The sequence below is a fragment of the Aythya fuligula genome, chromosome 3 (genome assembly GCF_009819795.1).
Source record: "Aythya fuligula isolate bAytFul2 chromosome 3, bAytFul2.pri, whole genome shotgun sequence".
NCBI classification, from domain to species: Eukaryota; Metazoa; Chordata; class Aves; order Anseriformes; family Anatidae; genus Aythya; species Aythya fuligula.
In genome coordinates this window covers 41074601-41100801 of record NC_045561.1, presented here as the reverse complement: position 1 = coordinate 41100801, position 26201 = coordinate 41074601, and the positions used below count along the sequence as shown (strand labels likewise).

General features: G+C 35.1%; 1 protein-coding gene across 1 annotated transcript in view; it reads left to right on the top strand.

Annotated features, from left to right (window-relative positions):
* Positions 1-22966, top strand: part of MAP3K21 (mitogen-activated protein kinase kinase kinase 21) — a 40719-nt gene extending 17753 nt beyond the window's left edge. Inside the window, exons 2-10 of the mRNA XM_032183840.1 lie at positions 246-426; positions 5615-5763; positions 6523-6698; positions 11760-12000; positions 13844-13966; positions 17138-17288; positions 18333-18427; positions 20159-20944; positions 22016-22966. Of these exons, the coding sequence (XP_032039731.1) occupies positions 246-426; positions 5615-5763; positions 6523-6698; positions 11760-12000; positions 13844-13966; positions 17138-17288; positions 18333-18427; positions 20159-20944; positions 22016-22440 (2327 nt within the window). The 3' untranslated portion in view covers positions 22441-22966. The remainder of the gene's footprint in view (positions 1-245; positions 427-5614; positions 5764-6522; positions 6699-11759; positions 12001-13843; positions 13967-17137; positions 17289-18332; positions 18428-20158; positions 20945-22015) is intronic.
* Positions 22967-26201: the final 3235 nt, after the last annotated feature.

Here is a 26201-nt window from a genome sequence, read left to right as displayed (position 1 = left end):
TAGCTTAATGTGTACTTACACAATTGCAGAAAGTGCTCATGACACCGTATTTCTCCCTTTCATTGCTCAGAGTAGGCTAGAATTATCAGTAACCTTTTTCATTTTTATGTAAAATTTCAGTAATTTCACAACATTTGTATTAAACAGTTATTTGCGAAGTGCAAGGTGTATGTGAAATTAATAACAAGACTAGATATTTTAGTTTGATTCCAATTCAACTTATCTACAAACTCGATCTTTTGCAGTTTTGTTGCTAGAGAAGATGGAACATGATGACATTTGCAATAAAACTTTGAAGATTACAGACTTTGGTCTGGCTAGAGAATGGCACAGAACAACCAAAATGAGTGCAGCAGGGACTTATGCGTGGATGGCTCCTGAAGTTATCAAGTCCTCCCTGTTCTCTAAAGGAAGTGATATTTGGAGGTAAGAAGTTTGTCTGAAGACTGTTCAGTACAAGTATGTTGATGGTTTTGGATGGATTTTTAATTTACTTTTTCTTTGGTTGTTCTAAGTTACTTTCTCATTATATGGCAAGCATAGCTGTTCTAAGAAAAATATTAATATCTCAGCCTGTACTTCATTTCATCTACCTGTATTTGTGACTTACAAATTTGGAGGAAGGAGAGGGAAAATAAGCAGGAAAAACATATTTTGGAAAGAAAGCAAGGTCTCATTTAAGAGAAGCTTTTTAAAATACCTGTTGGCTAAGATACCCAAGTAATTTATCTGGAGTATTAATATAAAATACTCTTGATATACTACCGCATGATCAGTTTGATAATGTTTGTATGTTTGCTCTGTGTCAGATGTCTGAAAAGTCTCATTGTGCATAAAGAAATGTGACCAGCCAGTTATTACCTTGTCATGTCTGATAAACAAAACTAACTGACAAACTAGAACTTTGCCAGTTAACTGAAATTAGTGCCGCTTTCTAGGAATCTAGAATGTGGTTATGCATAAAAGTAAACGGATCTGAGTTTTTATGTTCATAGGGATTTTGCTTCCAGTAACTGGAGTGAAGAGAGAGTGTTTTCACAATACTATTTTAACCTACTGTCTAATTTGGGAAGTGAGGAACTGCCTATGTTAAGTTTTTGAATTTCGCATTACAGACATTATGGTGGATCATTAATAAATGATGTCTCTCAATACTGATGCTATTTTTGAGTGGTGTATCACATGTATCAGAGAAAGGTGATTTAGACTTCAGTTTCAGTTTAGTTTTGTGAATGGGGAAGAGTTGGGATTGCACAACAGGCTTTAAAAGCTGCAGTGCCTCACCCTGAAAAGTCTACATTTCTTTTTAAAATGGTTTCTCTGCGAAGGATCTATGGTAGCTATTTAGGGAAGGAGGGGAGGACTTTAATCTGTTTTCTTATGCCTTTTATGCATGCTCAGTGTTGTATAGCTCTTAAATAGAGTCCTATTTTGTGTAGATGCCTGGTATTCTACAATATGAAGTAATGTTTCTGGCATTCTCAGGATTATTCTGTATCTGCACTACTGTTTTGTGACAACCATTTGTTTTGAACTGATTTTCAGCATGTTGTTTACATCAGTCTGAGTTGATGACCAGTTGAGAAACATCATTGGCTTCATTCTTTTTTTTTCCATTCTTTCTTCCTTTTTTCTCTCTTTTTTTTTTTTTTTTTTTCTTTTGTGGGGTGGAGGTTGGGTGTAGGCGTTTCCCTAATCAGCTGTATTCCATGCTTAATTACAGGTCCTGTCCAGTCTTGTTGCTGTGATTTTAGGTATCTGAGGGGGTATGCTTTGGTGCAATTATTTTAAATTCTGCTGCAACATTAGTTTACATTTTTGGAACCTACAGTATTTCTCTTCTTCGCCTTCTCTCCTGCACGCCTCTCTTGTAAAAATGTAAGTATTTAGTTCAATGATGGGCTTCTAACAGGAGAGGTTTTTAAGTATAAAGGCTCTATTGTACAGTATAGTTTAGTCCTCCTTGGCTTCTAAAGATTTCCTGCTTACTGCATCTTGATCTATTCTGTTGCTTACCTTTACTCTTTCTTCAAAAGAAAACCAAATAATGAATATTGTAAATCTTGTAATGCTCTGGTTATGGGAGTGTTTTTTATTTTAAAACACATTCAGGTTATAAATTTAAGTCTGTGTCTTTCTACGGCAGTAACACAACATATTTTAGGAAAGTTCTAAAAAGTTGCACATACTGAGTCTCCAGAAAATGTCTCTATGCCTCTTAAAAAAAAAAAAAAAAAAAAAAAAAAGGCAGGGGAGAAGAATTCATGAGCATTTGAGACTGCTCACCATGATTGCACTTGCATGTGGGCTCTCAGAATTAGCCAATGATGGGAATTATTATGTCAGTGTTTTCATGCATAATCTTCCAGGCAGCATTTTTTCAGGGGTCATCCTAGGTAGCAGAATGGGTGCTTTCCAAGCCCTGCTTGTGTATCCTTTTGCTTCCCGAACCAGAATTATAACTTTAAAAAAAAAATTGATAATAATTTTATAATAATAATTTCTCAATTATTATTAAAATAATACATATCTTATATGTAAGTAATATGATACACTTACATGTAAATAAAACACTAAAAAATATAAATTTGTATTGGTTTTGATGTATAGTTCCAAATTCCCAAAGAAGAATTCTACTCCTTCACTCCCACCCCTCCATCATTTATCATGCTTTTCAGACTTGGTATGTTGGTTTGTTTTTGTGTATGTAGCCTGAAAGTGCAAATGCATTCACAGATTTCCAAGTGATGATGGTGTTCTTCAGCAGTGATTTTCACAATAACTCATGCCTCCATTGTACAAGCTCTTGACAATATGAGGAGCATTTGCTGAATAGCAGAACTAGTAGCTGCTTTTGCCTTGCGCATTCATATAATTTTCAAGGGATTTGTGTAGTAATGCTTAGGGACCTCTGCTTTAGAAGATGGGTTGTAGAGTAAAATAAACTTTGAGAACTTTACCTACATTTTGATCAGCTTTTAAAATATGCCAAAACAGCAAGGTATTGCTGTAATGAGATATAGTAAGGCTTAAATTACATTTGACAGCAGGAGAATAAATTTTAATAATGCAAATTTTTAAAGGATATCTTATTGAAAGTGTATTAGGTTACGTGGTCTTACTGTATAATGTAAGCATATCATGCCTGCTTTTTTTTTTTTTTTTTTCCCCTGAAGATGTAAAAGGAGATGTTTTTTGCTCTTTAAAAAAAAAAAATAAATATATTTCTTAGAAGCTTTGACTGTATACATAGGATGACTATATGCGGGCAGGTGAAATTTAATGCGTGAAGTAGCAACATCTGTAGTTGAAAGAGTTAATAAGCAGTTGTTGTCCTACATAATGATAGGATAGTACCTCCCAAAAACTCCACCACAGTAGGAATAGGACATCTGTAGGATTCCTCCCCACCCTATACTGGCTCTTGGTACTTGAGTTTAAGACTTTTCATTCATTACAAGAGGTACTTTAGGCTGTTATGGTGTTGGTCTGTTAAAATTTTACAAGGTCTTCTTTGGCACTGTTGAAAGTTACCCAGCATTAAAGGCCAAAATTGTAAATATAACTGAAGGTAATGTTGCGACACAGGTTTTTATGAAATATTATTTCTTTTTAGTTAGTTTTATTATTGTTCTGCTTAACTTTATAATTCATACTAAAATACATATAGAATAGTCTGAACAAGGGAACTCTTTGAATTAAGAACAGTCTGTGCTTGCTGGGAGAGGCGTAAGATCGTATTTAATGCTTTGTCTAAAAACACAGGTGAGATGTAGTTAAGTAGAATTCCTTCATCATATATAAAACTTGTATGTATTGCAGAAATTCAATATTGTCAGAAGTACCACTGTTTTAAAGCAAAATAGGACTTTTTGGTTTTATCATCCTTTGAGCATACAAGGAAGTGCAAAGATTAGACTGAAAAACATTTGGGTGAAGTAATTAAGAAGCCCAAGACTTTTCTATTTCTTTTCAATTTTTTAGGAATAGACCATATTCCTTAGCTTTTGATTAACTGTTACAAAATAATGAATGAATTCACAGTTACAAGATTTTATGATAGGCAAAACTTCTTAGATAAACAAAGCATTGGTACTTAATTCAAATTGCTTCCTATGTAATTACCATACGTGTAAAAAATCGTAAGTTCTGTTTGTGTTTGTATCTAGATTACTGTGCTTTTTTTTATTAATTCAAGTGATGTAAGGTCTTACACAGTGCTAAATGGCTTTCTCGTTAAGACGACAGTGAAAGAAAAATCTGACTAGTGTGTATGCTTCTCCCTGTCACATCTACAATAGTTGGGGTTGTATTTCTAGTACTAAGGTTTACTTGGCTGCAAAGAAGGGGTGTTGGGTATTAAGGGGTGCATAACCCTTACCTCACCGGTGCTTTGTGCATTTCTCCTCCTGTAGGAGAGTTGGATCCAGTCCTGCAAAACTTACAGATGGTTTCTTCACACACCTGTAGAGAAGATATATATTGCAAGAGCGATACTTTGTATTCTAATTTTTCCCTTTGCCTACTCACTTTGCTATTCAAAAGCAGTAATAGGTTGTCCTTTGTATCCTTGTTCTACAGATAGTGGTTCCCTGGCAGGAAAAGAAGGAAAAAAAAAAATTGAGAAGTCTACTTCAGGCTTACATTCTACAAGGAGTAATTCCTGCTTCCACAAAAATGACTGTAAAAGTCATCAGTTTCAGTGGTATTGGAATGGGAGCTCTAGAACAACATCAGCTAGTGTCCTGTCCCAGAGTTTTGTAGAGGGTTGGGTTGTTCAACAAGCATGGGGTATACAAACCCAAAGAAGGTAAAAGCAACACCCAGCCTTTCTTCTAGAGTAGAGAGCATAGCAGAAATTCTTATGGTTAATGTTGCTGCAATAGGAATTCCTGTGATTCTTGATTTCCATACCTGATGCTAAGAAAAGATCTCTTTCCATCACCTTTCATTGCAGACAGTGGTATTTTTTCTAGTATGAAGAAATTAGTTTATGTAGCCATTTCTTAATTTTGTAGTATCTGTTGGAAAAGTTAAACAGGCCTTTATATATAATCCCTTGTCTATACATACGTATATGAATATATAGAAGTGCAAACTTCTAAATAAAGCTGTCTTCTCTCTCTCTCTTTTTTTTTTTTTTTTTTAATGTACATCTAGGTAAATTGTGAAAGGTTTGGAAAGTTGTATGGTCTGAATGCTCTGCCAAGGCTTTCCTTCTCATTCTGTTTGGTTTTGGCAGGGAGAGGGTTGCTTGTTTTCCTGTGGTTCAGACTTTCATCGTAGGTGAGATTTACATGACACAAGCATTAATATTAAAGTGACTTCAGGTTACATTTTTGAGTAGGAGTCTTTCATGTCAATATTTTTTTTTTCAGCTATGAAATGACAATGAGTAGGATGTGAGCAAGTCTTAGTTGATCCAATTTGGCTAATCACTATTAGTGGAAAGGTGTGAGATGACTGAAATAGTCAACTCTTTAAGGCGTTTACTTTTGACACGGGAAATCCTCATAAATTTCAGTACGTGGTTGGACAGGTACTTGTTTGTTCTTAAGTAAATAATGTGTCAGTATTCTGAAAATAACTGTTTTTTAAAAATTACCTTTTGTAGTTACGGAGTGTTGCTGTGGGAACTGCTTACAGGAGAAGTTCCTTACCGTGGTATTGATGGCCTTGCTGTGGCTTATGGAGTTGCTGTCAATAAGCTTACTTTGCCCATTCCATCCACCTGTCCTGAACCGTTTGCAAAACTAATGAAAGGTATCTATGCTGTTTCTTCCTGTGTATTTAAATAATTTTGGTTTGGGGGTATGTATCCTTGCCTGTAATAATCATAGGAGTTAAAATAAACACCTTATTTGATAATGTACAGCATACCAAAGTATTTTGTTCTTCTTTTCACAGCAGTCTGGTGTTACAGACAATTGAATGTGTTTCTGAGCAAGTCATAGAGTATTACGATATACCACTTAGCTTTTCAGTGGAGACAGAGTACATTTTGTCTATTTATGACTCTATTTTTACTGATTTCTTTTTACACTCAAATTGCATAAGTTTTCATAAAATACATTATATACTACATAAATAGATAAATATGAGAAAATCTCAAGGGGAAGAACTGCAAATGGCATTTTTATCTCTTTTTTTTTTTTTTCTGAGTGTCAAAAATGTTTTTGAAATACTCAGGAGAGAAATAAATGTTGCTTGCTAATGGCTATTTCCTCATGTGTAATGAATTTCTTTACCTTTTGATAAGTATCACTTGTATGCAGTACTGCTAGTTTTGCTGTTCAAGATCCTAAAGATAGAGATGAAAAACAATCTGGCTATAAACAAAAACAGTTCTCTGAATACAGGTATGTAGATATAGCTTATGAACATGAAAAGAGGAAAGCCTTGCAGATGATGGTAATGGATTATGTAACTTAAAGTACAGTAACAAATACCTCGAAGTTTCATTTAGTTCTTCAGAAAGGCCTATGAGTCATTAAGTACTGATGAGATTCTAATAAATTCTAGAATGCTGGGAGCAGGACCCTCATATCCGACCATCGTTTGCCTTGATTCTTGAACAGCTTACTGCCATTGAGGGGGCAGTTATGACGGAAATGCCTCAAGAGTCTTTCCATTCTATGCAAGATGACTGGAAACTGGAAATTCAGCAGATATTCAATGAATTGAGGACCAAGGAAAAAGTAAGTTTATATTCCTGTTGCGTGGCAGTAAAGGAAGGGTGTATGTTTATGATACAGCAGTGTTGAACTTTTGAGTTGTGGTTTATCAAAATAATACTAGAAACCTGATTTAGCTGCTGAGACACACTTGAGAGGATAAGCTACATGGAGGAGAGGATTTACTCTCATTAAAACAGGTTTTTAATTTTGTTACCTATTTTTGTTGGTGGATGTACTCTTCTTAAATGCCATTAATTTGTTTCTGAACAATATTTTAAGATAGAACTTTAACTGTCTTGTAGCAAGCTTACTTGAGAAAAAAAGGTTTGATTACTGGTTTTCTCAAATTTCAGGTAAGGTTGCTTTTCTCCTTTCTTTTGTAATAAAAACAATACAGTCTCGAATGCTGAGGCTGTTGTTAGAAGTACTTAAGTTGAAGTGAAATGTTAAGTTTGACAGGAAGCATGATGTGATGTGACAGGAAGTATAATATGTCACTCAGTTCAGTGATTGAAGAGGCAGCATATCCCCATCTGCCTTCCCAAAGAAAACAGTTTCTAGATCTGTAAATTTAGCATGTAGGCTTTTTACCATGTTATTTTTTTCTGAATATTTGAGTGTATCACCTATCAAACAAACCAGAGTTTATTTACTCCTTACCTAATTTTTATAACCACTGCAAATTTTCATGGTTTTCTTTTTTTGTTCCGTAAATTTAATATGCTAATAACTGTGGAGAGACTTTTTTTTCCATGATGTCACTCTGTTAATAGTTCAATTTAATGTAATCTTTCTAGTTATGATTATACTTTTGAGCTACAGTAGTCAGTCTGTTGGCCGGTCTGTTCCTTTTCCATTTTATTTAGAAATTAGGGCAATACCAAATACAAGAAATTACTTAGCCGCGCAAAATAATTTTATTAACAAACATTGTCTTAATTAGCTAGACTTGTATCCTACTTAAAAAGAAAAAAAAAAAAGTTTTAGATCTTTTTAGATCTCGTTTTCTTATAGGAATGCTGACTGGCCTTAATTATATTGTTCTTTTATTTTCATTGTTAATGAAGCTATATATCAGCCAGTGCACTCTTTTATGTGAGATGTCAACCTGGCAGATGTATAGTTGCTTACCATCCTATTTACCTATTATCTATCCTGTTTTATTTTTCCCTCTCCTAAATCTTATTAAACATTAAGGTCACCAATCCAGAATCCTTTGGCTGTCTCTCTTCAAAAACTCTGGGGTGTAGCTTCTGAATCTGTTAGTCTTCGTGTTTTGCTTTTAGCAGCTGCTAGTGAGCATTCTCTTCAGTTATTGGAATGAAAAGCTTTTCATCCTGTTACATGACTGTATCATGTGGCTTCCTTTCCAAAAAGGGAAAAGTACTTTTCTCTTCTTTTTCCTGAACAAACTTTAAATTATTGATCTTTCAGTATTGTGGTTCTTGAAATCTTCTTGCCAGATATAAGGTTAGGTCCGTTTTATACTCATGAATCAGTGAATCAAGTTTCTCCTGTTTATTATCTAGATCCCTGTTACTGATCTTCTTTACATGTTTTCATATTATGCTATGTTCATGCTAAATGAGCCCTCACAATTAGTTCTGTTTGTCCTCTCCTTTAGTTACCTCAGCATGTTTCTTAATCACCATGAGGTTTATATTTTCCTTTAGACGTCTTGATAAAGATACCAGTTGGAATAGGCCAGTTGTCCTTTCCAGCCACTGTTAGAAACGCTTCTAGCAGAAAGGGGTCCTTTGTTTGCAGTGTTCTTGCAGTATAATTATTGTCTGGCATGTATCATTTGTCATGAAGTAGTAATAGGCGAGGAAGAGGAGAACTGAGATTCAGGGACTTGCAGAAGAATTTTTATGAAAGACTTAGTCACTTAAACTTTGATACAATCAAAACCAAAACTTGCATCTTGCAAGTCACTGTCAGCTGTCTGTTCCCTCGTGTCTTTTCACCAAACATCATAAATGGCTTTTGTGGGCTAGCACCTCATGGTAGGCCTGATCTTATGGATCCCTTACAGTAATATAAGTATGTGTGGTTATCAGAATATGTTGATCACCACTAAGTTCATAGTGTCCTCAATAATAATCTTCTTTCTTTCCGGTTTGCATTTTCCTCTGCCCTCTGGTTTTCCCTCTTGCATTTCACTTCACAGACCTGGACATGTTTATCTGCGTGGTCCCCTCTGTCTGCAACAGGCAGACGGATTGCTACAGCTGGGCTATGTGCCTCTCTAGCTGTCAGTTTTCTTCCTTTCCAGATGAGTTATAGTACCTCTACAGAGACTAAAGGCTCCTTCTTACTTGCTGTGGGGGGGTCACCAGCCACTGCCAAAATCTGTTGTAGGGCCTAGCTCTTTTCTTCCCCTCCAGCAACTGCTCAAACAACCATGTTCTCCTTCTTACTGTGGGAGTAATTGTTATAAGAACAGGCATTCCCACTGATGTTTTTGTTTGTTTGTTTATTTTCTGTAGGCATTAGTAGATTATGAGATTTTCTACTGAAGGAAACCTCACTGACCAAATTAAACTGAGGATTAGATAAGTTAGTGCAAAACTTTCTGAGAAGAGTCATATTTTTTGGTGTAAAAGTGAATTACATTTAATTAGAGAGGGAAAAATATAAAATGAAATTTACTTCTCATCTGCCAAAGTAAATGCATCTCCAAAGGCATCTACCCTAATTAGGTAAACTTGTTGAAGAATTAAAGCATGTAACTTTGACTGAGACAAGGCTTTCAAAAGTTTGTGTTTATTTAATTTGGCACATTATCAGTTTTACTGACAGGTACTAGGGAGAAACTCACGTCTCTGAAGTATTTATAATAATAAAAAGAAGAAACAAAACAACAACAACCCTGTGTGGAGTCTTATTCCCTGTGCAAGAGGAACTTCTGTAGCTGCAGGAATTTCCTCAAGGGCTTGCTCTAAATGAGTGATGGTGACACCCACTCCAGGAGAAGATCACAATCTACTTTTGATGAGCATTCTTGAGCAACTTAAATATAGAACTCTTTCCTAGCTTCCTTATAATGGGTGTTTTAATTGTAGAGTGGTGTAGAAACATTGCATAACTAATTGCAGTAAGTCTATCTTTAATTAGTTTATTTGGAAAAGAGTAAATACTAAAACCCTCAATGAAGAAACACTTCCATTTTCCAGATTGTCTACCTTTTCAGTATCTTTTCCTTGTGATCTGGAGCTTTATGTAACCTGGCTTTGAGGACAAGATAGGAATTCTCAACAATATCTCCTAATGCTTCATAGCAATAAACATCTTTTCTATTTAAAATCTGAATTATCTTTATTCTAAATTTGAAGTCCTGTGCCTTCTGCTTCCAACCCTTGTTTTAATTTGTCCAGTTTTGACTGGATGAGAGAAGGAGGAAAGTGAGAATTTGCAGTAATTTCTAAACGGTGATCAAATTCCTTTGTTTGTTTGTTTGTTTGTTTGTTTTTTAATAAAAAAAAATAAAAAAAATTGCTGTCATGAAGACAGGCTCCCCTGAATTCCTAAGAGACATAATTACCTTTTGCCGAGTTGTGTATGTAAAGCAGATTGGATTTAAGAGCGGGAGAAAAAAGTATATAAAAAAAAAAATTCTGTTGAAACAAGCTCACTTAAAATTAGCAAGCTGTATGAAATGTGTCAATCATTTAAATTAAATTTGAAAACAGTGATAAGCAATGTGTATATACTAGTTGTAAAGGAAAAAAATGTCTTTCAGAGGAACAGATACTTCTCGCTGAACCAGAGTTTAATTCGGTGCTAACCTCTTTTTGACATCTGTAGTCTTTTAGGCAAGAACAGAGTTTTGGTGTGTTTTTTGTTTTTTTTTTTTTTTTCCCCTTGAAAGTACCAAAGTGATACTGTTCAGAAACTACCTTATTCAAAGCAAAGTGGGAGATGAAAGAGCAGAATATTTGTCTTATGCTTTCAGTATTTGCATAAAAGCTTGGCATGAGATAAGGGTCTCTGCTAGCATATGACGTTGGTAGATACTGATGACCAGAAGTAGGCAGTCTGCTCTTAAAATAGAAGACTGTACAATGACAAATGAAGGAATTTTAAGTAGGGGGGAAAAAAAATATTATAAATCTAGAACTTTTAGCATAATCTAATTTCTATTTTTTTTATTTTCAATTGAATTTTGATTTCAATCCAGACAGAATTTACACAATCATACATTAAAATGAAAAAATATCTCTAGTGAGAAACATATGGTATCAAGCACATTGTAGCTTCTTCTTTACTCATCGTCTCTTAAATTTCAGATATATTTATAACAAATTTTGTTAGTTGAAAATTAAGGTAGCTGTAACCCTACCATCTTAAAGTTGTTTACCCTTGAGAATATATTTATACTAAAAATTAATAAGCTTCCTCACTCTTGGGGGAAGAGGGAGGGCAAAAGAACAACTATTTTATGGGTTTAATAGTTGGAGAGCCCATGTGGTGTAATTCAGTGGTTAGTCGTTTGATGTTATACAGATACCTGCTGGATTTTAATTAAGAAACAGCTGTCTTCTGTCTATGACTTGGTTTATCCTATTACACTAATTTTCATTCATTATAATACTGATTGCTTTTCCAGATAGAAAAGTTTTACCTAATACATGGCTGAAAAACAGGAAAGGTTAGGAAAATGAAGATAAATGCATTCACTTGTGTCTTTGTCAGGTCATTCTTTTTTGTTTAGTGTATAGAAGCAACCCACGTGCAATGAGAGAGTCTCTGACGTGATGCAGTTAGAACACTCTTTCTGCTAGGCTGTAAGCTGATAATCCTTGGTTGGTTATGTTGTTCCCATTGCAAGTGCTTACCTAGCTTAAGTAAAGTGACTCAAGTTAAATACTTGAAAGGAAATCTGTATAATGCTTGTTTGTGTCCTGATGCAGAATCTTGGCTTATGCAGAATGGAGGACTGTCAGGTCATATGTGCATGTGAAATATCTATAGTGCATCATGAAAACAGATAAGAAAGTACAACCTTCCTACACTTGACATATCATTTAATACAGCCTTCACATTGTTACTTAGTTTCACTTGTGTAAATCTTATTTTCAGGAGCTTCGATCACGAGAAGAGGAGTTGACGAGGGCAGCTCTTCAGCAAAAATCTCAAGAAGAACTACTTAAGCGCCGTGAGCAACAGTTAGCAGAACGTGAGATTGATGTACTGGAGCGTGAACTGAATATCATGATATTCCAGTTAAATCAAGAGAAACCCAATGTAAAGAAGAGGAAGGGCAAATTCAAAAGAAGCCGGTTAAAACTTAAAGATGGGCACAGAATTAGTTTGCCTTCAGGTTTGCAGTGTTGTTTTTTTTTCCTAGTTCACAGTATATATTAAGTTAAATATGCAGCCTTCAATTCCATGGTTAAAATTTTCAGTATTGGAGGCTATTTTAATTAATTTCTGTGCTCTTCTATCCTAGTAGTGCAAAGGATACGTAAGAATTTTTTTCTTAAAAATACCACTTTCACATGCTGTGTTTTGTGGAGTAGTCCTTATTTCAATTAGAAGTATCTTTCACCTGATTCAGCTAGAAATCCTTTGAATCCAGAGGGAAAGCAAATCAGGAGAGAAAGTCAAAAGATTTGAGGCTAATCTGATGTTCAGATTTTCCTGTCATAGCAAAATACCTTTTTATCACATCACAGAACTTTGTAAAATGATCACATATTACTGTTTGCCTTGAACTTGCAAATACCTAGTGGAAAAACAGCAGTTCATTGAGACAAGAAGTGTAAGGACGTCCAAATCTGTTGAAATACCACCTTTGCAAAGGTGGTAGAAGGTCAGACTGTTCTAGTGTCAGGGACTGTTCTTTTCACCTTATTAATGCTGCCACACGATGGCAATAGAGAAACTCAAGCTTATGCCTGTGATTGGCAAGTCTTCACGAGTGGTATTAGTATCCTGGTGTCAGTGAGCTGTGTTCCTTTCAGTCGTTTCTAGGTCTGTCAGTTTATTGCTAACGAAGTGAGTAACTAATTCCATGTTGTCACAGTAGGGGCCGAATCATACACCTGGAAGATGAAGAGAGACGTGCATGAATATTTAGAGCAGTTTCAGCTCTAGTGAATATGCTTATTTTACCTATTTTAAAAATGATAATAAAAACAATAACAAAAAAGTCACACTACAGCCTCCTAGAAAAGCATGTCAACTTCTTCAAAACTTATTTCAAAACTTGCTTTAGGCTGGATCACAAGCTCAAACTAAACGTTTGCTCTTCTCTCCCCTCCCCCCCCAGCTTTGCTCATTATTTAATTTGAAAAAAGTGAGAATATGAATAGTTTTTCCAGAACACCACTTAGTTCTTTTTTGTCAAGAATCATTCAGATGACCTTGTACTTAAGACAGGTCTGTTATAACAATAGCACACAATCTAATTGTATTGTTGATGGGAATTAGAGAAGAACATATGGTCAAACTTGATTTCATAATGTTTTTCCTGCTTTCCAGTATTTATTTTGGTAGAAATATTTCAAATTCTGTATTTTGGTGTTTTGTTTGACTGATGTGTTGTTGATGGATGTGACGTCTTTGCTAATGCTACCTTTTTGTTGTAAATGAATTACATGTTAAAAAGAAAAAAAATGTTTCATTGCTGTGAAGAGTGCCCATCCTCTGTCTATATAATTCAAGCATACAGTGTATTTAATATCAGTATTAGCACAGTCAGTCATCTTTGCCTAATGATCATCTCGGAATTATCTGAATCTAAACTTTGAAATGTTCATTGAATATGGATTGATTTGAGATGAAATACTGAGGTATGTCTGTTTAGCTTTTCTTTCCCTCTGTGACAACCAAAAAGATTGAATGATGGCTTGTCATCTGGATATGTATCAGTTTGGGTCTAGTTAGATGTAGCTACTTTTTTTTTTTTTTTTTTTTTTATTACTGCAAAGCTATCACATAGTCTGTGAAGGTGTGAAATCCTACCTGATTAACTTTGACTCAAGATCTAAATCGTTACATTAAGGGTCAGAGTTTGTCAGCATTTTTAGTATGAACATCTCTTGTGCAGTCAAGTCTAATTCACTATATTCTTTAATTGGTTTAAGTAGTACAATGGTATAATCTCCTGAAGAGTCTTTACTTAGAACACTAACACTTTTTTTTTAAATTCTCTCTAATAGATTTCCAGCACAAAATAACAGTGCAGGCATCCCCTAATCTGGATAAGAGGAGGAGTTTAAACAGTAACAGTTCCAGTCCATCAAGTAGCCCCACAATAATTCCTCGTCTTCGAGCTATACAATGTAAGTCTCCAATATTTCCATTTGTTCACTCTGTCAATAAAGAATGTTTGTTTTATATACTCACTGAAACACTGGTGGTAAGATCAGATTTCAGACAGGTTTCTGATTTGCAGGTCACTTAACTTGTTCTAACTTTTGCAAGTTGTTGTTTGGTGAAAGGGATAATCTTGCTAAAATGCTTACTAACTTTCAGTAATTCAAAATTATCATGACTACTTTGACTCATTACCTTAATAACTTCAGTAACTCATTTGTAAACTGATGTGAATAAAACAGTAAGGAATCAAAATTGGTAATAGCAAAAGGGAAAACATCATGTTCAGAACCCATGTAAGATAGAAAAGAAGTTTTTATTAGTTTTATTAGAGTTGCAAAGTTAGATCAGTTGTGGACTGTCAAAAAAAGTTCAGTGAACGTGGCAGTCTTGTAAGGTAGAAAGGCCAAAGAATCAACCAGTAACTTACCTTGCTCAGGAGAAAAGAAGCAAGCTGTAAGCAAATACAAAACAGAATAAAATAAAGAAGGAATCTTACATTATTCCCTGTATACTGATGCCAGAAGGGAATCTGTTTAAGCTAATGTAGTGGAGTTATGAATTTGGAAGCAAACTTGCCATATTGTTATAGTAAAGCCAACACTTATATTTGGGAATGCCAAATTCCCAAATAATTCTGGGAACGTAGAGATGGGTTGCTTTTATACTTTTTAATCTGTTGTGTGAAGTAGATTGTTTGATTATCCATATTTGAAATGGAATATTACATGAAAGGAAAAACCTTCCAAGTTTCTCCGTAAAACCAGTGGAACACAATTCAGTTGATTGCTTATGGACAGTGGCTGTCTGGCATTGCCGGAGTAGTTTCCTCTGAAGGGAATTATTTGAGAATCTGGGTTGTAACAGAGACAATCAAGGAGGAGGAAAAATCAAAATTTCCTTTTTATTTGAAACCAACCTGAAACGTTGTTTAAAACTTGGGTAGAAACCACATCTCTCTTCTTGTTTGCAATATCTATGCTTTATGCAGTCTTTCTCATTAATTATTGTCTAAAGGTAAAATAGTGTGTTTTCTGACAACTCACTCCAGTATTTTCTGAGCTGTAACTCAGAGTTTTCTATTACTACCCATATATTGTGAGTAATAGAAAGGTGGACAAACCCCATCTTGCTTTTCTTAAAGAAAATTTGAGAGTGAAGGAAAGTGATTTTTTTTTTTTTCAAGAAGTTAGCTGACAAGTAACTGTGTTTATAATGGTTCCTCCCACCTCTTCAAGGTGTTATGGCTGTGGTGGTTTTCCGTGCTTTTTTGTGGATTTTTGTTTTTGTTTTCTTATCTTTCTGCAGCAAGAAAAAAGGTTTTCTGTTATGAAATATCATAATTATATATAAACAAGAATGTCTTGTTTTATCTTTGGTTCTCCTTGCTCTGTATGGAAGTTGGAAATGAAGCTAGTTTCAGGTATTGGCACAAAACTCAAGGGTTTTTTGTTTGTTTTTAATTCATAGCCTGTGCGTAGCAGTGCCAGTGTAAATCCTAACATGTGTGCTATGTGCCACTGGAGATCTTTTTCTTTGAGCAGGCATTGGTGTTTGTAGGTCTAAAACATATGGGACAACATAAAGGCTCTCCTTTAAAAGAAGCACTCTTCTACTTTTGAATGTGAATCCCTAGGCTTTACCTAAAAGCTTATCAGATCTTTCAGGAGTATCTAGGTGAAACAATTTAGCTTCCACACCCATCTGCACCTGTGCAAAATAAATTTTCTTTCCCACAATAATGTTTTATCTTGATTTCACTTCAAAGTGTCTTTGTTTCAAGAAGACTTACTCAAATACAGGTGATTTGAACAGGCATTTCTAACAATTGGTTGCTTGATTGCTTTGCTTTGTCATCAGTGATTCTAACTTCCAAATCTAAATGCTTTTTATTTTAAAATAAAAATCTAGTCGATTGTAAATCTTGCCATAAAACCTAATTCAGCTACTTCTGAAAGCTGTTTGAATGGGGAATGAGAACCTGGAAGATATACATTGCATAGGCCCCAGAATTACAGTTGAAGTATGGGAGTTGAAAGAAGGCAAGTAGTCTGTTGTACTACACAAGAAGTTGTGCTGGTGAAAAGGTGTACAGTGAGGGAGAATACTCTGCAGTGGTGCAGGAGTGGCAGAAGACCTGGCGTGTAAATGACTACCTTGTTAATTATGCTGTTATAACAAGCTAAGTTGTTTTTCTCTTATGTCTCCATCATAGCTGTAAGTATGCTACATTGATAGAAGTTTACTTCTCCAATTGGCTGCATACAAAAACGTACTTTCTTGGGACTGGTTCTAGAAAGAGGACCCTGTAAACCTTACAGTAAAAATCCTCTATCAAAAGATGCTTAGTGCCTTTTTAGACCCAGACTTTATGACCAAAGCTAAAAATATAAGAAGGGAAACAGATCCCTGTCTGAAATCAGCTTGACTAAGATTTCTACTACATTCTCTTAATTTTTCCTCAGTGATTCCCAAAACAGATACACACACAACTAATGGCCGAAGAAACAGTGTATATGTGTACCAGCAAGATGTAGATATCACAAGTGAATATGAACTTCCCAGTGGGGTTATGAAAAAAGGCAAGATTTCATTATGTTTCAAAGGTGCTGGTTCTGTTAAATTTCACAGCTGACCTGAAGTGAAAGACTAAGCATTTAACGAAGAAGTGACACTTTAAAAATATGATCTGTTTGGATTTAATGAGAAAGAAAACATTAATCTTTCTCACATTGGAATATCCTGTTTCACTTGATAACAGTTGTTTCACAGCGTATATTTTCTTCATTGGAATTTAAGTGCTCAGTCTAATTCACTTGTCTGAATTACCTAAATATAAGGCTCTCAGTTAAAGGAAGCATGGAAAATATGATCATCTTGTGGCTTTATCTTTAATTTGGGTGTCTTCTGAGCTCATAAATTACTTTTCTTGCTTGCTCATCTTTTTGCTTCGCTGCAGCTTGCGTGGTGTTTTTTTTTAAAAGAAGAAAGTCTCAGATTTTGTTTACTCCTGTATTATTGTGTCAGAATGATATTGCAGTAAAGAGTTCTGTCAAAATATTTTTTATAAAACTACTTGTTTTTGTTGTTTTTTTTGTAGAGTCTAGTTTTATTGTATTTTTTAATCCAATCTCTAGTAACTTCAGATGAAAGTAACAGAACCTGGGGAAGGAGCACAACTTATCACCAAGAAGAGTTTGAAGATGTGAAGAGAAATTTTAAAAAGAAAGGTTGTACATGGGGACCAAGTTCAGTTCAAACAAAGGATCGTGCAGATTGTAAGGACAAGTATGTCTACTACATTTTGTTTGATAATACTAAGTGTCCTTGGAAACTGAATCACTAATGTAGGTAGTGAGCAAGTTCTGCTCTCTATAGTTGTAGCTAAAACTCAGTCCTACCTATTTTTTAATTTAGGAACTACATGAGTGATGAGTAGCTCTCCCAAGTAGATTTGAGGATAAAAGGTTTACTTGTCTTAATGTTTTTGTGGCTCTTATGTATAACCCTTTATCTGCAGTTTTTGAGACTTAGAAGATACTGGGATGCTGAACTACTAATGCATACAAGGCATTTATGGCTTCTCTGTCTTTCTCGCCCTTCCTCAGACTGGCTTGAGGAACTGCAAGCATAGCACCCAGTGGGCTCCTCCAGTACAATTAAGTAAGAGTGACTTTGTGCACATGAGGCACAGTGCACACAAGCATTCACACTGACAAATACAGAGTGAAAGAGTTCTAAAAATCAGTTGAACGTGTTTACTTAATTTTCTCTCATTGCTGAAAACAGGAGGTTAGCTGTTTTCTAATGAGAGAGATCCCTTTGCTTCTAGCATGTATAATTACTTTAATGCATCTTTTTTGTGGAGTCATATGCTCATTTACCTGGTTGCTAACCTGGTTAGTTCCAGACAGTCTATTGAAACTGGCTTTATGATATTTTTGTTTCTTTGAAAATCATTATGTATAATAAATTTCTGATATTTGTGTCAGTTTGAGACAGTGAACATGTCCCAGTTTTCACGAGCTTTTTTTCTTCGTTAGGTAGCCAAGGCCTATTTTTCATTATTTTTCTTTTTAGGCTATTATGTGCTGAAATTTTCATGTTAGAATAAATTCCTGATCCTAAGTCATATGACTATGCTACTATGCTATTTATTACTTTTTTCCTTTTTTTTTTTTTTTTTTTTTTTAACTTCAGGAAGCTTTACTGTTTTCAAGTTGTGTACTACATGTTTGTAGTTTAAAGAGAGATATTGTAGCACTTTTCTGTCAAAGTGTATATATAAGCATGATATCTTCTGTAATATCAAAATAACTATCGTTATTTCAGAATAAGACCCCTTTCAGATGGCAGCAACCCTTGGTCAACCCTTGTAATGAAAAATCAGAAGGGTGTTCCTTTAGCTTCACTATTCGTGGACCAAGGTAAGAGCTATTTCTGAAAAAGTGGAAGTTGCCATATGATGGCGTGAAGTCTGTCTTCAGTGGTATAGAGCCATCGTTCAAGTTCCTCAAGAATTACGCCGATTATTAAGAGTTGTCATGCTACAGATACTATTCCTGTGCAAATAAATAAACAACAAAAAAGAAACCCATCTATAACAACACTAAATGGTATAATATTTACCTTTCCATCATTAGCAGCCAACAAATAGATACAGGTTTATGAGATCTGCCATATCACGCAGATTTTTTTTCCAAGATTTTGAGTCAGTAGGCTGATTTGTGTGTTAGGTATGTGCACTGCTTTGTAGCTTTTTTTTTGTAAAGAAATACCTAAAGCAATAACTGTCTTGACATGTAAATAATCATTAATGATTTTTTTGTTGTTGTTGGGGGCCTCTGCATAGGCAGGGAACAAATGCAGTAAATTAAAAACTGTAAGCCCTAATATATTTCCAGATATTTGTTAACTTTTTTTTTTTTTTTCTAATGCTGGTTATTCTCTAAATTTTCATGAAAAATTATGTGGATTTTAAATCTCAGTCATTGAGGCAACATATTGGGATTTACAGGAAATCACAAAGGAAAATCAGGGACATAATAGCATTTAATATAAGCAAAATGTTGCTTTTTATGTCCGTTCCTATCGTGTGCTATACCTATACAATATTCATAATCATTTTCATATTTACACATATAATCTATGCTACAGGTTCTCTTAACTGAGAAAATTAAGTTTCCACTATCGTGGGGGAGAAAAACCCAATAAACTGATATAACTTGGTGTCCCCAGCAGCTGGTAGATTTGCACCAGCTGGAAGTGGAAATGGCAAGCTGCTTGGACACTGCTTTTCTCCCTAGGAAAAAGGCATTTTCATCTTCCTTTATACTGGTAGGGGTATAAAACACAGCATCGCAAATAGCAATTTTAAAGTTTTCTTAGCTTACTGTTAAACCCCTACACACAGAGAAGGTTGTACAAGTTGACATATTTGCATTTCAAATGTGTCCGTGTTTATTCTCTACTGTTCAGTAGTTTACAGTGAAATAACACATGCAAGTCAATTGCACCTTTCTTTTTATTTGTCATTAGATGAGAAATGTCAAATTTGCTCTTCAGATCACCATGACCTAATGAATTAATTGGAAAAATTCAGGGGATTTTGTAACACAGCTCAATTGAAAATGTTGTAAAGAAATGGTTGTAGATCTCATCTGTCAGTTTGTGTATATTAAATCACTTTACTGTAATATATACGCAGGAATACTTGAAAAGCACTACCAAAGCTGTGCAAACACAGTATCTGCTTTTCAACTGTGTTGTAACTTTTGGAAGATATATTTTGCCTTTCTAAAAACAAAACTGTCTTTCGATTCTAGAAAACACAATTTCTTCACAATTAGCTTATGTACTCAGGAAGATTGGTTGCAAGTTTCTTCTACTAGGGTTTGCTTTTGAGTTGCTAAAAGTACGACATCATAGTGAAATGGTTCTTCTGCTATTTTAAAGACTATCCAGAGAACTTAAAGGTTAGGCTAAGGGTGTGTTTCTGAATGTTACAATGTGAGTCTCTGAACTTCTGACCACATCTAAAGGGCGCATACGGTGTATCTCAAGATTAATACTTACAAGTAATAGAAAATCCTAGTGTACATATGCAGGCATGCATAGCAGCTGAACTGTATTCTTAAAGTATATTGTAATGTTTTTAGGTGTATGTACAGATAAGAGACATCTTCCTGAAGGTTTGGACAGTAAAAGACCAAAGCCAATTAAGTTGCCAAATCAGGCCTATATTAATCTACCTCTTTGGAAGGATGATCAAGTAGAGAACACAGCAGAGCATGAGAGCTTTGAAGAAGGAACCTCTGCTAGTTCTACAAATAGTACTCCTCAAATGACACCTACAAACAGTCTGAGCAGAACGACGCAGAAAAAGAAGACTGATTCGGTGCTTTATGGGTGTGCAGTCCTCCTTGCATCTGTTGCCCTGGGCTTGGATATTAGAGAGTTGAACAAATCGCAGGGTCCAGATGAGCTCTTGCCTAAAGATGAGAAGAAGAAACGCGATGGACTATTTCAGCGTGCTTCAAAATTTCGCAGGAGTGCCAGTCCTACAAGACTGCAGTCCAAGAAAGAGGAAACAAGTATTCCATCCTTAAATCCAGCTGTAAATACTGTGAATCTTCTCTCTATGCCCTCCATTTCCACAAAATGCCTACTTCAGTCTGACAGTGAAGATGCATTTATAAGCAATGTGCTTGGTGATTGCAATCCACGGAGTTCTAATGATGACTTTTCATCTGAAACTTACGAAAGTAAGAGAGAACAGAGAATACAGCTGGCTCCTAACACAGTTTCTACACGATTAAAAAATCGGCCTTTCAATCTGTGTCTGCAACAAGAATCTGAAAATGCGCCAAATGATTCCTCAACAAAGTTACGTGTGTTGGGTCACAGACGAACCTTATCAGATGGGAACAATTTTCAGACCACAGGTGGGTAATTGAGAATTTCAAATGTGGGGAATTGTTAAGTATAGAAACAGAAAACATACGGAAACTAACCGTTCAGTAATGAGTCACTAGATCTTTATTACACTGTCAAGTGTTAGCTCACCAATCATAACTGTATGTGGGTAAGTCCTCAGTGTCTGAACCCTGCGTTAAGCCTTGGAATAGGATCCTATTACATTGTTGGTATTATGAAGGTTTCACTGGAAAAGATGCTTTGTTTTTCTCAAGTATTGCAAAAATAGGTTTCACTAGTCTTTTTATGTCAGTGGTAACCCGTTCTTTGTGAAATGTACAATGATGGCGTTATTTCACAATGGTGAAAAAAACTGAAGTTACATTGTGAGCTGCATGCATTATGTGGTTTGGGGACTTCATGAGACTGAGAAACATACTTGTTTCACAGTCTGTGTAAGTGAGGGAATTCTCCTCGTTTTAACACTGCACATTTTTAACTTCAAGAAAAGCAAATCTGGTGAGTTCTGAGTTGCTTGTTTGACCCAGGAATTATATTACATACTTCACAAATCCTTAAGATGTTAATGCAAATAGAAGCGGGGAAAAAAAGTCTTTATATTTGCTTACTATGTCAATGGATATGTTCATGATTAATGACTTTTTGAAAATAACAGAAGTTCTGAATTTCAATAGTCATATTCTATAGTGGCTTAAGTGTAATATTCTTTATGGTACTCTATGTGTATGTAATTATTCGTAATAAGTTGACAAATCTGGGGGGCTGTATTCCACTATTAATTAGTGGAATCCAATTAGTGGATGTTTAATACTTTCTCTTTCTTTTGTAACAGTGAAATAAATATAAATTGGTATGACCCGTAGCAGAAAGTATAGATGGAAGTGTTAATTGAGTAACGCTGATCTTTTCAAGAGATTCACCACAAATGTATATGAGACTCTTAATCTTTTTTTGATGGGGGGGGAAAAAACACAATAATGCTTATGGTAACCCAGTTTTACAAATGTCAAAGAAATCAAGGAGACACACGGTTTACATTCTTTCTTTTGTTTGTGTGTTTGGCCTTTCCGTTCCACTAGCTAATGGATTTACTTCAACCAATGACGTCTCCAAGTTGCCCATTCTGTCAGTTACTGGAACTCTACATTCCCCGTCTCTTCAACAAAGAAGCAATCACAGTGGTATTTCAATAGAAAAACAAAGAGCTATCAATATTATACCAAGGCCTCGACCTTCTTCTGTAAGAAGTAAAATTGATTCATGGCAGATTATTCCACGTGTTAATAAACCGAACTCTAAAGACCCTGAATGTTCAGAAGGCAATACAGATCCAGATGTTAACTTCTTGCCAGATACTGAGGAAAGAACTAACTGCCACATGCCTTCATTACTTGATATTGATGTGGAAGGTCAAAACAGAGACTGTACTGTACCTTTATGTAGAATGAAGAGCAAAACTTGCCGGCCATCTATATATGAACTGGAAAGAGAGTTTCTGTCTTAAGTGCCTTTTTAAAATGTTTGCTTTTTAAAGGAGAACAAATATAAAATTCTTGTCCGTCTAATGCTTTGTGCTGCTGTTTTCTGATGTACTGTGACAAGTAGTACCAAAATTATTAAAATGGGCAGCTAATTAAGAAACTATAATAGGTGCCTTTTTCACATATTTCTTGGAATCCCAACTAGTAATTCTACAAGCACAATGCTGCAAAATAGTTTTCTAGATGAAGTTGCTGAGCATATTTTGAACGATTAAAATAATGTATCCACCTCCTTTTGCAGTGTCACATACATTTTCCTTCCTTTTAGAATTTTTTATTAGAAATTCAACATTTGCACATTGAAAAACTGAACAATGTAAAATAACGTTATATTCAGTGAAAAAGTGTTTCACATAAATGGGGATTATCTGCAGCTAGACTCTAGGCCCTGTAGAATTTGGGAAGGGGGTAGGGATTAAGATGCCAGTGTAGAAGTTCACTCTATTAAATGCCTTGTTTCTTTTTAGCCTGTTATACTGGAATTGGTTAAGGACCAGCAGCTGCATTTGCAGTCTTTGTCCTTGGTTTTTGAGAGAACTTTCAACTGTGTGCATTAGTTTCTCCAGAAAGTTGTACTGATTGTATAAACACTTAGGTTTCAGCCACTGTATCAATTTGAGAGGGTAAACGTTAGTATTTTGATTGGATTAAAGGTATTTGACATACTTTCTAATGTGAAACAACATTCCTGGTAGGTAAGGATACACTGGAATGTAAATATTTGTACTCTTAACGTTTTGAAGATTGCAGTGTTTGCACTGAAAAAAAATATTCTTGGTTTGGGATTTTTTTTGTTTGTGATGGAGGGGGTTGTGCACCCCTTTCTGCCTCTCTCCCTCCCCTCATTTTTTTTTAAATTCTGCTGCACCTTGTATTGGGAAAAGTTGATGGGGTTAAGGACGACTGTTTTTTGCTTTTAAGTGATATAACTGCATTTTACTGCACTCAGATTTTAGAGCAGCAAAAACAAATTAAATTAAACTGGAAAAAAAAAATATTACCTCAAGTTACTACTGATTGCCCAGTTATTCATATTTAATAATTAAAGGGCAGAAAGAGATGTTCTTAACTGTTTTTCAGGGATAGAAAGGTTCCAGAAAGTTCCAGGTTGTTAGTTGTGGTGGGAGGGACATTTAACCTTGATTTTAAAAATAAAAAATAAAAAAAAAAAATCCAGTTTCACTAAATGAATAAGTAAAACCAAGTGTATGGTCTACTTTGTCTCATGAATGCATTCCTTCTAGAATTAAATGAATAGCCGTTATATTCCAGTATTTGAAATCTTATTTTTGCATATCATTTGATAAATAATTTTCATAAATAAGGTTAGATCATGTTAGAATAAAACTACCACGTTCTCCTCAGAACAGTGTTTTGCTGAGGCCTTTGTTTTATATGTTCTTCTTTCCCGTGGGGTCTGGGAGTTCAGTTGTTAAGTAGAATACACAATTACTTAAAAGTTTCAAAGCCAAGGAATTGAAAAAGAAAGTTTCTATTTGAAGACTGGTATGCAGTTTGCTGGTTACCTTGAGAATGACAGATAAAATTGCACGTACAAAATCATGAATTCTTAGTCATGCAGAGCAGAACACAGACTTGTAACTTCCCAGGTCTCAAAGTGAGAATAGAAAAGGATTTCCTTAAAGTATTATCTTTACCAAAAGTGAAGACATAACCACTAGTTGTCTGTAAAGCTAGATTCATGCATAGCAGGTTAAGTTATTACATTCTGTTCAAACATGTTTTTATTTCAGTAATCTTAGTTCATTGTCAACATGATTCAAGTTGCATGCTGTTCTTTGACTTTTCTTTAAACTCAGTTTCATCAGACTACTTAGTAGATGAAATCTATTCCAATTATAATACAAAATGTTTTCATAAAGCAGTCAATTATGTAATGCACATGGATCAAATCTTAAATATAGTTTGCTAGCAGATTTATCTTCAGGGCATAATTAGAAATGTGGAACACTGTGTATTTCAACTCTTTCTTGATCAATTATTCTGATGCAACACTGAGAGAAAAGGAGTTATTGTATTACATGTTTCTGAAGGAAGTATCAAGGTCTGCCTTTCTGCAGGAAAATCTCAGGTGCTGAAGTAATTTTGACCTGCAAACTTTTGTTCTCTACTTTAAAAGGTTTATATCACTTTGTGGAATTTTACACCCTACATCTTGTAATCAGTAGTATCGGCATAAAATGCCCTTTGTGGACTCCATTATTTTCACTTATCAGTGGCTTATCTCTTTTGTATTAAACAAAAATTTCTATTTCTGTTCCGTGGATAGTTTTGCATGAGAATGGGTCATATGTTATGATCTGCCCGGCATCTTATAACTAATTTAGAAATATGTATTCCACCTCTCATTCTGAGAGCATTTAGGTAAGCCGTCTCAAATGTGTTTCTTTTGTTATATAGCCTTTTTAAGCTATCATTGTTTTTCATAGTTTCATAGGTCAGTCTTCACTGAAATTAAAAAAAGAGAAAAAACACTGCAATCATGGTTTAGCAGTCTCTGTTTCACTTGTCACCAGAGAAACTTTTTGTAAAGCTATGGTAATCTGGTGTGCATTAAGTGATCTGTCTTGGTTAAGGTATATTTATTTCAACATAGGTTAATAGTCTGACCAAATAATAAACTGTGTTGATTGTTTTAGCATAAAACTGAAGGTGCTCACACAACAAAGATGAACACTTGACATGCTGTTTTACAAGACCTGATGATTTAAATGTTTTTTATTTAAAAAAAATAAATGTTTTGTAGCTACTGTGTTGCAAAGTGACCTGGATTTTCTTGAAAATTATATTTTAATGCTATCTTAACTTGTACAAAGGAGTTCTTCAGGGAGTAACCAGGAACTGTGGCCAGCCTGTTCTTGGAACATTTGAATGTGATTGTTACTTTAAGATTAATTATCCAGCACAGCAATGTGAATGTTCCTGTAATTTCTTGCAGTTGGTGTGGGCAGAATCATATGGTGTATGCTCGTTCTTTCTTGTGTGTGAATGTACTTCTTTTGATGCTTTTACAACGGTGGCTGTGTATCGTAGAATCGTTAAGGTTGGAAAAGACTTTCAAGATGATCTGGTCCAGCCATCGTCCTACTACCAATGTCACCCACTAAACCATGTCCCTAAGCACCGTGTCCAACCCTTAGAGGTGGTATGGCAGTAGATGTAAATAAATTCTGCATCTGATTCAGCATCAAGAGTACAGGTAAGGATTTTTATTTATTTACTTAAGAGAATGAAGGGTTTTTTTTTTTTTTTTTGTAATAGCTTCTATTGCTGCCTTTTAACTTCCCTTTTCCTTTTCCCCATGGGCTTATTAGCCCATCTTTGGGTAGAGAGGTGAGGAAGTATCTGTTTGCACAGTAGCAACAGTCACCATAATAATTTCTAGCGATGCAGTGAAATTAAAAGCTGTCAGGCCCGTCTTACAAACATGCCTGTGTGGAGCTTTCAGTGAGGCTGCCTAGCTAACAAATATTCATGTGGCCAGTGAGTGTCAGTATAGAGCCCAGATGGGAATACTTACAAGCCAAGCTGCACAGGCTATTTATTTTATAGGCAGTGTTACAACAGTAATATTAAGATCTGCATGTAGCAGTGTGGCAAGGGAAGAGATCCCGTCTCTCATTAGCCACCTCTTAATATAACTAGGTAGATTACCACAGTGCATGCAGCATGAGACTTTATCCAGTATATCTTTCGTTGTGAG